This window comes from Danio rerio, chromosome 24, assembly GCF_052040795.2.
Source record: "Danio rerio strain M-AB ecotype USA chromosome 24, GRCz13ab, whole genome shotgun sequence".
NCBI classification, from domain to species: Eukaryota; Metazoa; Chordata; class Actinopteri; order Cypriniformes; family Danionidae; genus Danio; species Danio rerio.
In genome coordinates this window covers 35,450,476-35,464,062 of record NC_141044.1, presented here as the reverse complement: position 1 = coordinate 35,464,062, position 13,587 = coordinate 35,450,476, and the positions used below count along the sequence as shown (strand labels likewise).

Genomic DNA, 13,587 nt, shown 5'->3' with positions numbered 1-13,587 from the left:
AAGACTGTTAGCATATCTATTTCTGTTTTATGCATTCTTCTACTTTATTAGAAGCATATATTCAAAGCATTTTTGTTTCAGATTTCAGTTTTACTTTTTTAAGGGGTGGTTGGTATTAATAAGATAATAACAAACAAATTATGAAGACTGATAAGAGGTTGTGCTCCAATTATATAGATTATATATACATTACAATGCAATAAATAGCCTATTATATGAGCCTCAATGCTGAAAGTGATTTTCTTCACAGCTGTTCTTTAAGGAAAATGAACCGTAAGCTTTAACTTTGGTTACTGATCTCCAAAACTCATGTGACGCCTCCTGACTCTCCACCAATAAAGTCCCGTTTTTTACATGCAACCGAGTTAAATGCCTCCTTACGTGTTTCTTTATGAGAGATTTTAGGAAATTGTGGAGTCTTCAGGCCAAAGTGCACCTGTGGCCGGTTGAGTTTTTAGCCAGATCTTGGTGTGAAGTTGCAGGAAAGTGTCTGATGAGCGTCCCGGGACGAGCTCTGTGATCATGGCTCAAACTCTGAGCTTCTCCTGGATCTTCATCTTTCTGCTCTTCTTCGCTGGACTTCAGGGTGATCGTGGTGGGCAAAACCACAGCAGGCAAAAAAGAGCAATCAGTAGCGAGCAGTAAGTCATTATCCATCAATTATTCTTGATTTTTTTTTATAGCTTGTGTTCTTGTTGCATTATTATTGTTTTGTAAAATAAATATCGTAATTGACAAGAATAAGTGAAAAATTGCAAAAATAGCATCACACGGTAATGCTTCTATTATGTATTATATGTCAATTGTATTTTTGCTCATAATTGCATTTTTCTAAGCATTATTAAATATATGGCAAATAATGAATTTACAATGGGCAGTAAGTTTTTATTTATTACTTTTTTTTTAATTTATTTAAATGCACTGTGAAACCCCAAAAGTTAAGGTAACTCAAACCATTTGAGGAAACTGATTTCGAACAAACCATTTACGTTATAAAACAAATCCTAATAAGTACTGTGAACTTAATCCATCTGAGTTCACAAAGCAATTTGAGCACATTAAAACTCAATAAATGAAGAGAACTTAAAGCAACTGAGAACTGTCAAACCTAATAAGTTAAGGCAACTCAAAACGTTTGAGGAAACTGATTGCAACAAACCATTTGAGTTAAGAAACTCTATAAGTACTGTGAACTTACTCCATTTAAGTTGAAGTAATGAGGTATTTAATGAATTCATTACATTCAACATTGAGTTCAAAACTCTTTTCAAATGAGCAGAATTAGCTTTCAGTCAGTTTTGAGTTACAGTAACTACACTTATTTTATTTGATAAAGTTGACTGTTGGGTTTTGCAGTTTATTTAAACCTCTGGAGATTTGTAATCTCTTTTTCAAGAGTTTTCTGGATTTATTAATTAAGATGAATTAGAGTAGATATTTAAGATGCATTTTAGAGTTTAAATCTTCAGTTTATTGTATTTATTTTTACTTTTTTTGTTTTATTATCAAGAGACAGTGAAGATTAATAAGCAATTTTGTCTACCAGAATTAGCCAAAGGCTATTTTACTTCTGTAATTCCCGGACAGAATGTTAAAAGTCATCCTAACGAAAATGTAAATAAAATACACTTTAAACAACTTTACAATTACAAATCACAGTCCATTAAAAATAATAAAACATACAAAGTTATTTGAAAAATAGAAAAATAAGGAAAAAAAATATTCAAATTAGTGCTATTAAGTGATTATTCGTGATTAATCGCATCCAAAATAAAAATTTTTTATTTACATAATGTGTGTATACTCACTGTGAATAAATATTGTGTATGAATAAAACATTTGTATTTATATTAATATATATATATATGCACCAAAATAAATATGAAGAGACGTATTTGTTATGCAAATACAAGCTTTTATTCGGATGTGATTCATCTTTTGACAGCATCAATTCAAATGTGTTTTTCCTGCTGTGACTTTTTTTTTTTTTTTTTTGTTAAGATTGAACAGTCCATGTAGAATTTTTTTTACACACTTGTCAGTCATAGGTTTTTGGGCTTTTTAAGCTTTCCAGTGTGTCTTTTTTTTCTAATTGAAAGAAAACATCTAAAACGCACTATTAAGTGTTTCTTTTGTGGCACTTTTGCATAATTATTTATTTATTTATTTTTTTTAACCCTAATCTGCCTAGTTAACCTAATTAACCTGATTAAGCCTTTAAATGTCACTTTAAACTGTATAGAAGTGTCTTGAAAAATATCTAGTCAAATATTGTTTACTGTCATCATGGCAAAAATAAAATAAATCAATTATTAGAAATGAGTTATTAAAATTAACTGGGCTAATAATTCAGAGAGGCTAATAATTCGGACTTCAACTGTATATATGGCTGTTTACTGTATACTTTCTGAATTGAAAAGAGATTCTTAAAAGCTTCTCTTATACATAAAACAAAACAAAATAAATTTAGACCTTTTTTGTGCTAGAAATAAATGCAGATCATCATGTTTGATAATAATAATGCCTCATTTGCATATTTAAACAGCATTGTAGAAATCTTGTAAAGCAAAAAAGGTTTGCAAATTTTACCGTAATCACTCAACTGGGGAGCCAAGGTTAGTAATGCTTTCAGTAAAACTTACTGTCTTACCTTAATTATAGAATAATTATGCTTTGTTTTGTTCGGGACGTCAACCAAGTTATTTTTCCATAACACAGCTCTCTTCTTCCCTTGTTTTATGCTCTTTTTTAACCTGACATGGCTGATGTTATTGAGCAGTAACGGTTGTTTTAAGCAATAATTGTACAATGGGTTATAAATTAAACGAGGACGTGCTGATGATTGATTTGCAGGCCTCGTATGATTTCTGAAAACGGTCACCTCACTTTCTCTGCTGGTTACAACAAAGACATTCGCTTCACTACCTCAGGAACAGGAAGTCTGAAAGTGGGCGCAGAAGACCTCATCCTGCAGATAAACCAGGTCAGTTCTAGTAGAAATATTAATCTTATTGGAAATAACGAACTGAGAGATGTTTATGCAAGTATTTCTGTTGGTCGAACATATTCAACTTTTGTTTAACTGCTTGTTTTGTATTTATTTGGTTTTAGATTATTTTTGTGTATTACTTTTTTTAAGATTCTATGGGCTCTATGCACAGCTAGAGTTTTAGTCAACAATAAACTTCCGGTGAAAGCTTAATGTGACTATTTTCAATTTCACAAGGTTGTTTTTTACTGCAACGATATTGTATTGTAATTGTATTGTATTGTGATGTAATTACAATACACTCAGATTAATAGACTTAAGCATTCATTTAGTTATTCAAGAGGAAAACGAGATGATAGACTGTTGTAAACACTAGTGCCGTCAGTAACAACAGGCTATCCAGAAACTCCATTAAAAATACTGGGGTAAAATAAACTCATATATAAAGTATAAAAACAAATAAATAAAATAGTCATATTTTAAAGACATGATGGTCTTTAAGAAATGCACTTTAATGCAGTGCTTTTTGTCTGATCTGAGACCCACTTCATATCGTATATCTAGGGCCGGACGGAATCTGCAGACGTTTTTTGCTATTTCTGCTGAGAGTTTTGGAAAAAGTCTGTGGATTTCTGTGGAATTATTTTGGGAGTATCATAACTAAAACTTTAATATATGAAATAAATCATAATGGGCTCTATTTTGACGGTCCAAAACGCAGGGCGCAAACGCTTCCAGGGCCTTTGTTTTGCGCCGTGGCGCATGCTAAAAGGGTTGAGTTTATTTTCTTAATGAGTTGTAGGTGTGTTTTGAGAATAAACCAATCAGAGTCTCATCTCCCATTTTCTTTAAGAGCCAGCTGTGTCGCGCCAAGAGCGCATTCGCTATTTACAGGACGTAAAGTAAGTCTAAGTGGAAAAACTGAGCATTTCACAAGCAAACAGTTCACAGTTTTTTATTTTTTAACAGAAAACTGTTAAACAGAGCATCTACTGCGTGAGAATGTTAGATAATGGATCTACTTTCACTTTCGCTCTTGGATAGGGAATACTTTAAGCACAGACATCAATTAGTCTATAAATAAATTATTTTGTTTGTTAAGCGCAAATATTTGTTTCAAAACTATTTCTATATTCAGTTCTAATTTCCAGCAAACGAATAAATGAACAATAATAACAAAATGTGCTCAAAAACCTGAATTTTATCCTAAAACACATGCTGTGCCCCATATGGTCTAAAACCTGACAGGTGGGCAAATCTAAGCTTGTTTTTAATAAAACAAATATAAATATGGAGATAATAAATAATACTGCTAATAATAATAACATTATACAAAAGCAAATTGTTATGAATGAACTGAAAAAGCCTCCCGAGATGAAGAAGACATAAAAGCAGTGATTTTTCATATTTATGTAGGCTAGAAAATAAAATGTTTTGTAATATTGAATCCTTTATATTTCTATCCTATATCTATTCTTATTATATCCTAAATATATCCTTAATATTAAAATTTTTGCGTATATAAAGATATTTGCCTATTGCTCTGTTGTGCGTATTAAGCAGTGCGTAAGTGAGGCGCAACTCTGCGCTGGAGTTTAGACCGGGTTAGTTTTGGTCTAATGAAAAATATATTTTAGTTTCTCAAAATAGCAACGCGCCAGCCGTGCGCCTCAGAACGCCTTCCTTTTTAGACCAGAACGCCTATGGGCGCACATATGAGCGCTAATGCATTTGCTATTTAAACAGCATAGCGCAACGCCTCAAAACGACTCTTGCAACAAGCTGAAACTTGCAAAAGACTATTTCGCCACGTCTTGCGCCACATTGCGCTGGGTGTATGATAGGGCCCTATATCTTTTTAACTTTTATTTAATGTTTAAAATGCAAATCCAATTAGAATCAATAAAATTGGTAAATAAAGCAGGTTTGCCATATAATATATTTAGTAAAAGACAGAAAATAATACTGTACAAACTGCATTGTACATAAATCAGATGAACATTTTCATGTTAGTCAATAATTTTACTGAAATTAATAAAAAAAACTGAATATATATAAATTTACACACATTTACACAAGTAAATAAACAGAATTAATAATGGGCTAAAAATCTATGGAAATCTGTGGAAAATCTGTGTGCGCAGATTCCGGGTGGGCTTACGTATATCTAACAGGCAGTGAAGATCGCTGATTTTTAAAGAAATCAGATCTTAAACGTTACAATTTTGTAATGGAAAGACAGCTCACCGGAAGCTCTTGGGCTGCCTGGCTGAAAATGAAAAGTCCGTGTGCATGTAGCCTATTATTTGCTGCATTTTTTTTCTTTTCTGATGTTTCTTTATCTGTTAAGACAATTTTTTTTATCACATTATTAATGAATCCTTATATTTCAAAACCCTTTTAAATCTTAAAGAATGTGTTGTTTTTTTCAGAAACTTTGTAAAGTTTCATAAACTAATTTCGAGAGGAGCACGTGATATGATTGTGCATCGCTGGCCACTCATCCATAATCAGTAATAATCCAATCAGAATGATCCTAGCTTAATATAAATGGATCACTTTCTCCTTTTTGCCCTATCTTCTTTTTGGAAGAATCCCCTCTTCCACCCCATCTCCTCCTTTTTCTCCCCTTCTAAAGGGGGAGCGATCGAGACCTACCTGATCTCGGTTCTCCTGATATGCTTCTAGACCGGGCGGGAGCCCTGGGCTCAAATATCTCCGAGCTCAGGGTTCTCTCCCGGGACAGCATGCCAAACCTGCTATAAATGCCAAGCATATCTAAGTGGGAACTCTTGAAATATTTTTTGAAGGAAAAAGCAATGTGAGGAAAGCTTTGTTATAGTGCACTGGACAAGTCTCTACTGGTTCGACCGACGCATGTACGAGGCAGGAAGTTCTGTACAATTACCTAATATCGCCTTAAAGATATCAGCATAATTTTGTTATAGGACCGATAATGATAACATTAAAAATAGCATTTATTGGTCGATAACGATATGGCTGTCGCTATACATGGGGCATCCCTACTTTTCCTTGTGTCTTCTTTTATTGTTAAATTTTTCTTCAGTTTTTTTAAATTTATTTAATTGTGTATTTTTTATTGCATTAAATTTTCAATTTCAATAGAAAATTATTTCAATTTATTTTATTTCAAATATTTTATTTATTTTTTTCAATATTTTATTTAAAACCAGCACGTTTTTTTATTATACTTTTTTTGTTATTACACTTCATTCATGCACCAGTACAGACCAAGCTCTTTATAAAGTACATGTTATCAAACCAATTTGCATAAAGCTCAATCATTTTAAACTGTGTTCCAGATCAAAAAGAACAAAGAGGACATCGACACCATCAAAAACAGCGGCCCGTCTGAGGATATCAAAAACCAGCTTCATCTGCTTGACACCAGAGTCACCACACTGGAGTCAAAAGTCCAGAGCATTGAACAGGTATCACCGTAATCTCACTCAAATGATCATATGAACACCTTTATGACTCAATTGACCTTTTATGATCTTCTGCTTGCTCTCCACAGACTGTCCAGCGAAAGACGTGCAGCAGTAACCCATGCCAGAACACAGGAACCTGCTTGAACCTGCTGGATGCTTTTCATTGCCTCTGTCCTGACAACTGGCAGGTCAGTCATGGAAACAGACGTCTGTGTGTTTTGATGTCTTCATGTGTGAATCTGACCTGCTGCAACACTCTTTCCTCTTTATTTTGTGCTTAAATTTGAAGAAAAACTCTTTTTTTATTTACCTTTTTAGCTTTTTTATCTTCTTTCAGTCTAATGTAAACAAAATATAGGAAAATATATATTCTTTTGTCTCACTTTATGATTTTGTGTCTAGACTTCAATTACAGTGCAAATTTCTTTAATCTGTTTTCTCAAAATTATATTTTGAGAGTTAAAAAAATCATGTTTTTGAGATTTAAAAAAAAAGAAAACATCCAATATACAATTTTAAGTCTTTCTTTTATCTCGCTATTTTTTTATCTATACATTTGTGTCTGTATGTTTCAATTATTTAATCTGTTTTTTTTTTTTTTGAGAAAAAAAAAATATATTTGATTTTTTTTAAGAAAACATCTAATATACAGTTTTAAATGTTTATTTTATCTCTCTTTATACATTTGTGTCTGTATATTTCAATTACAATGCACAATTCTTTAATCTGTTTTCTCAAAACATTTTTGAAAGTACAAAAAATAGTTTTTTGAATTTTTTTTAAGGAGAAAACATCCAAACTACACATTTTCTTTGTCACTTTATTCATTTTTGTCTGTAGATTTCATTTACATTGCATACTACTTTTTTCTGTTTTCTCAATTATTACAAAATTACAGTTCAAAAAATATTTTTTGACAATTAAAAAAAATCATGCAATATACACTTTTAAGAGTTTCTTTTATCTCGCTCCATGCATTTATGTCTGTAGAGTTTAATTACAATGCATAAGTCTTAAATCTTTCATCTCAAAATGACTGCAGCTCTGCACAAGACCTTTGGCCAGCGGAGAAATTAAAATGGTCGTGCCCAACTGAGTCTGGTTTCTCTCAAGGTTTTTTTTTCTTCACTCGCCTCGGTCAAGTTTTTTTTCCCTCTCCGCTGTTGCCACTAACTTGCATGGTTTGGGATCGGTAGAGCTAACCATCGATGAATTTGCTTTTCAGTATTTAAACTCTCAGTAATGATTTTAAACCACACTGAACTGAGCTAAACTGAACTGAACTTAAACACTAAAAACTGAACTACCCTGATCCAGTACTATGACCATTTATGTGAAGCTGCTTTGACACAATCTACATTTTAAAAGCGCTATACAAATAAAGCTGAATTGAATAGAATTTTTGAGAGTATTAAATAATGTTTTTTTGTGAATATTTTTAAAAGAAAACATCCAATATATACTTTTAAGAGTTTATTTTATTGCACTTCACACATTTGTTTCTGTATATTTTAGTTATGATTATTTTCCTTATCTGTTTTCTCCAAACATTTTTATTTTAAAATGAAAACATCCAATATACATTGTTAAGTGTTTACTTCATCCCTCTTTATACATTTATGTCTGAGGATTTCAATTAATTCCTTGAATCTGTTTTTTCAATGTGTTTTTTTTATCTCACTTTATACATTTGTGTATGTAGATATATATATATATATATATATATATATATATATATATATATATATATATATATATATATATATATATATATATATATATATATATTTTATTTTTTTATCCCAGCTGTTTTCAATATTTTCTGATTTATGATCATTTGTAATAAAGTAATTATATTATAGTGATAAAAGAGATTCCCAAAATTCTCTCTTTAAAAATGTTGCATCAAATGTGTCAAAAAAACAAAAACAATTTTGACTTCATTCAATGTTTAGATTTTTGTGCAGAAAAAATCTTTAACAATACCTAATTTGTGCATTCAAAACATACAGTTAACAAAAATAAATACAAAACAAAATGTTTGCAATTCTTAATGTGGTCAAACAACTGGGAAATGATGATAAACTATTAGTATTTTTTAACTCTGTTCACCTGCAGTGCCTTGAGACCCCAGTTTTCACTTGATCAAAAAAGTTTGTCCTGCTGCTGTTTTCTCTGTACTATGTGCTTCAGTTCATACATTTTGACCTGAACTAAATTTCTTGGTCTTTCTGAAGGGTCCTACATGTGCTGTGGATGTGAATGAGTGTCAGGTGTTGGCAGGAACTCCACTCGGATGTCAGAATGGAGCCACATGTAACAACACTCCTGGATCCTACACGTAATCCTGCATTATTTTTCTTCTGATCTGAGTTTTAGTGACATATAAGCCTTTAAATGTATACTTTACTGGTGTTTGTCAGGTGTACCTGTACTCCAGAATGGTACGGTCCACACTGTACATCTCGCTATGATGACTGTGCTGGTGGAAGTCAAGATCTGTGTGTTCACGGCCTCTGCATTGATTCTGACAGAGTCAATCCCAATGAGGTGATTTTATTAATTCACATTTCACTCTCCCTCCCTTCTCAATCTATCAACCATTTATACTACAGGGTTGTTGAGTGCTTGATTCTAATTGGCTGGTGAAAATTCTAATGTAGATAAACACACAGTAGAAGTTGTTCCAGGCAGGTTTTGACCACATTACAGTTCCATATCACTACGCCCAGTGACTTCAGTTGTTGTGTCTTAATGCGCATACTTGTACTACATTCCAGAAGTATGTACTTTTTTTTTTTTTAGAAGAAAAGTACATACTTTTGAGTTTGTAACAGAAGAGCATGCAAGCTTTGGGATATACTAATTCCTCATTAACAGACAGTTATGTTGCTTATTTACATGCCCTGCTATCATCTTGCCCTGCTCTTGCCCTGCTATTGATCTGCTTAATCCAGCATAGAACCAGCTTAAACCAGCATGCAAACAGCAAAGAACCAGTTTAATCTAGCAACAAAAAAAAAAATCATAAACCAACAGGTAACCAGCAAAGAAGCAGTTTAAACAGGCAAAAACTGCTCAAACCAGCACAAGACTAGCAAAGAACCAGATTAAACCAGCAAAGAACAAGCTTAAACCAGCAAAAAAAGCTTAAACCAGCACATGACCAGCAAAGAACCAGCTTAAACCAGTAAAGAACAATCTTAAACCAGCAAAGAAGCAGTTTAAACCAGCAAACATCTGCTTAAACCAGCAAAGAACCAGCTTAGACCAGCAAAGAACCAGTTTAAACCAGCAAAGAACTGCATAAGCCAGCACATGGCCAGCAAAGAACCAGCTTAAACCAGTAAAGAACAAGCTTAAAGCAGCAAAGAAGCAGTTTAAACCAGCAAAAATCTGCTTAAACCAGCAAAGAACCAGCTTAAACCAGCAAAGAACCAGTTTAAACCAGCAAAGAACTGCTTAAACCAGCACATGACCAGCAAAGAACCAGATTAAACCAGCAAAGAGGCAGTTTAAACCAGCAAAATACTGCTTAAACCAGCACATGACCAGCAAAGAACCATCTTAAACCAGCAAAGATCCAGTTTAAACCAGCATAAAACAGCTAAAACCAGCAAAGTGTATTTTCCTGTGAATTATTACTAAATAATGCAACATTATATAATAATTCAGTGGCCTGTCATTAGTTATTTCTTGCATAGTCTAGTCTTACAGAATATTCTTAAAGCACTCTTAATATTTAGCTCAAGCATGACCATTCATTTCTCCATTGGAAATGTCAAATGTTTTTTTTTTTTATTCTTTGCAAAACAACACAAAAAGTGTGCCTTTTTAATTCCTGATTTCAGCCCAAGTATAAGTGTATCTGTGATGCTGGCTGGACGTCTCCACCCGGAGTGGCTGCGTGCACCGCCGATATTGATGAGTGCAGTCTTCCCACCAAACCCTGCTCCACAAACCCTCCCGTGGAGTGTTTCAACACGCTGGGTTCCTTTTACTGCGGGGCCTGTCCTTCAGGTCAGATCTCTCAATCCAGCTGAGACATGCCAGATTACATTATTGTCATCTTGTCACTAGTTCATGGGCACATTTATAATTGAAGGCATGTAGCAAGAATATGTGCTAATGCTTTAGTTTAAGGACCAGTTGTTACTATTGAGCAGTGGCTATTTTTAAGATATGAGCTTAGTATTAGTTTATTTCTACTTATAGAAATCGAATAGTACCCACTACATAAACCCGACTTCTACCTTTATAACTATTAATAAGCTGCAAATATTGAGGCAAATGTAGTAGTTAAAGGTGCAATAGGTTATTCTATGTTTTGATGATGATTAATTTGTTATGATAATGTTGATGATGAAGACTATATTTGTCACATACACTTTTACATGTAGTGAAATTGGACCCCCCTGACCAAAACATCACACATTTCAGATGGAAGACAGGTCAGACGAGAGGTAGCTTTTAGAAAGAGGAAATAAGATACTTTTGGGAAGAGGGAGGTGAAAAAAAAGTTTCCTCTCAGACTGTCCTTGACGTAGGGCAGTGTGAGATCAGGGGGGGAAAGGCCCTCGTTCAAAATGCTGGTTGAAAGTCTCTGCACATCCTGATAGCTATCATTTTATTAAACGTATTTAAATGTATTTTAATATTCTGTGGTAGATGTGGGAGCTAGAAAAAACTTGTCCAGTAAAAACCTTCGGTTTGAATATTACTATAGGCGGTCCTACATGCCTGTTAAAATATGTAATTGTTGAAAATGTTCACACAGAATCACAGACGTAGTTCAGACATTGCAGGCAAACATCAGCAAACTACCTTATTTTTTATGTGTGGAATTGTTATTACTAAATGTTAGGGCTGTGCAATTAATCGAAAATCGAAAAAATGGCTTCAAACGATTATGAAAAAGCATTAATCGAGATAATTGATTATTGCATTATATAGCGCCCCCTTTTCAGCTGTACACATCTGTTGCTCCTAAAAGCGCGAAAGACCGCGTGCTTATGTGTGTGCGGCACGCGCACACAGCCAGAACCATGTGGCCGGTCAGCATTCGGCCTCATTCGCACACTGAAGCTGGAACTATACTCGTGTGGTGCCGCATGCGCACCTCGCGAAGCGGACGAGGCGCAGACATCTAAAGTCATCTTAATTTGAGCGCTTTAATGGTAAAATAGGTGTCAAAACGCAGTGTTTAGTGATTATTCATAATAACCCTAATTTGTGTAATAAACAAATGAGTTGAGGATCAAAAGACGTGAAAGAAACCGTTAAAGAGACAGCGCGCGATGTTGTTTTTATCATTAATCAAACAAAACAAGAAAATCCCTCTCTGCTCTTGACTGAAGGATTTTTTTAGCTAAAGTGTTTATCTTACAGTGAAGATGCTTAAAGCACAGTTTCATATTGTTATTCTATTGTATTTATTTCTCTTTCCTTTGCAGGGAGGAAAATAACTGTATGTATACATTGAAGTCAGAATTATTAGCCCTCCTAAATATTAGCAACCCTTTTCCTGCCCAATTTCTGTTTAATGGAAAAAAGTTTTTTAAACTTATTTTTGAACATAATCGTTTTGATATATCATTTCTGATTACTGATTTCTTTTATCTTTGCTATGATGACGGTACATAATATTTTTCTAGATGTTTTTCTAAATACAAGCATTCAGATTAAAGTGCAATTCAGAGGCTTAATAAGGGTAATTAAGCAATTCATTGTATAACAGTAGTTTACCTGCTTTTATTCTAGCTAAAATAAAACAAATAAGCCTAGAAGAAAAAAAATTATAGGAAATACTGTTAAAATTCCTTGCTCTGTTGAACATCATTTGGGAAATATTTATTTAAAAAAAAACATATTCCCAGGAGCGCTAATAATTTTGACTTCAACAGTAATCGTTTTAAATAATCGTGATTACAATTATGACCAAAATAATCGTGATTATGATTTTTCCCAAAATCGAGCAGCCATACTAAATGTACTATATTACATGTCAATTTGCATTTTTTATAGTGGGACATTGGCTTTTAGAGCTATCATGCTCATGTTAGCATTTTTCAAGATCTCCTGTTGCACCTTTTATTGCAACATGAATTTAGCATGTTCATTTATACTGGTAAAGATGTTGTCATACATGAGCTAAGACAGATAAAATATACTTAATTTCCACATAAAAAAGTCTGTTGCACCTTTCATTTTTATTTTAATTGTGAGAACTGTACTTTAAAATAAAGTGTGACCCAATGTCATTTTTGCGATTCCTCCAGGATGGCAGGGTAACGGTTACAGCTGCCAGGATGTCGATGAATGTGCCACAAACAATGGAGGCTGTTCTACTTCCCCTTTTGTGCCTTGTCTCAACACTATGGGCTCCTTCCACTGCGGACAGTGTCCTCCAGGTGAAGCTCACATCCTGATTCTCATGCACTTTAAAATAATTCTAACCCTTAGCTGCTAGGAGTGTGCTAAACACACTAAAAATGTGCTAGCAAGAGCTAAACTCTAGTATAGTAAAAGTGCACTAGCCTAACCATGTATTCTGTCATAATGATTAACATGTGTACACTGTAGGTACTGTAAGCAGGCTATAAATATGCTAGCAACATGTTTAAGGAGGCTACAAAGATGCTAACCCTTACCTTTATTATAGTAAAAATGTACTAACCTAACTATGTATTATGGCATAATGATTAACATGTGTACTGCAGTTACTATAACCAAGCTAGAAATAAGTTAGCAACATGTTTAAATATGCTACAAATGTGTTTGAAGCTAGCAATGTGGTAAAACATGCTAATAATATCCCAAAACATGCTAGCAATTACGAAAAATGTGCTAGCAACAGGCTAAATATTATAGTAAGTTTATTAGCTTAGCCATGTATTCTGCTGTAATGATTAACATTTGTACACTGTAGGTACTGAAAACATGCTAGAAATAAGCAAGCAACATGTTGAAGGATGTTAAAAGGGTGTTAGAAGTTAGCAATGTGGTAAAACATGCTAATAATATGCTAAAACATGTTACCAACTATGAAAAATGTGCTAGCAACAGACTAATCCTCAGCTTTATTTTAGTTAAAGTGTTGTAGCCTAAACATGCATTCTGAAATTATGAATAACATTTGTACACTGT

At 33.5% G+C, this 13,587-nt stretch overlaps 1 protein-coding gene across 1 annotated transcript in view; it reads left to right on the top strand.

Annotated features, from left to right (window-relative positions):
* The first annotated feature begins 393 nt into the window (after window positions 1-393).
* Window positions 394-13,587, top strand: part of cubn (cubilin (intrinsic factor-cobalamin receptor)) — a 115,998-nt gene continuing 102,804 nt past the window's right edge. Inside the window, exons 1-8 of the mRNA XM_087309808.1 lie at window positions 394-641; window positions 2,854-2,983; window positions 6,313-6,441; window positions 6,528-6,629; window positions 8,679-8,782; window positions 8,865-8,991; window positions 10,293-10,461; window positions 12,720-12,851. Of these exons, the coding sequence (XP_087165934.1) occupies window positions 523-641; window positions 2,854-2,983; window positions 6,313-6,441; window positions 6,528-6,629; window positions 8,679-8,782; window positions 8,865-8,991; window positions 10,293-10,461; window positions 12,720-12,851 (1,012 nt within the window). The 5' untranslated portion in view covers window positions 394-522. The remainder of the gene's footprint in view (window positions 642-2,853; window positions 2,984-6,312; window positions 6,442-6,527; window positions 6,630-8,678; window positions 8,783-8,864; window positions 8,992-10,292; window positions 10,462-12,719; window positions 12,852-13,587) is intronic.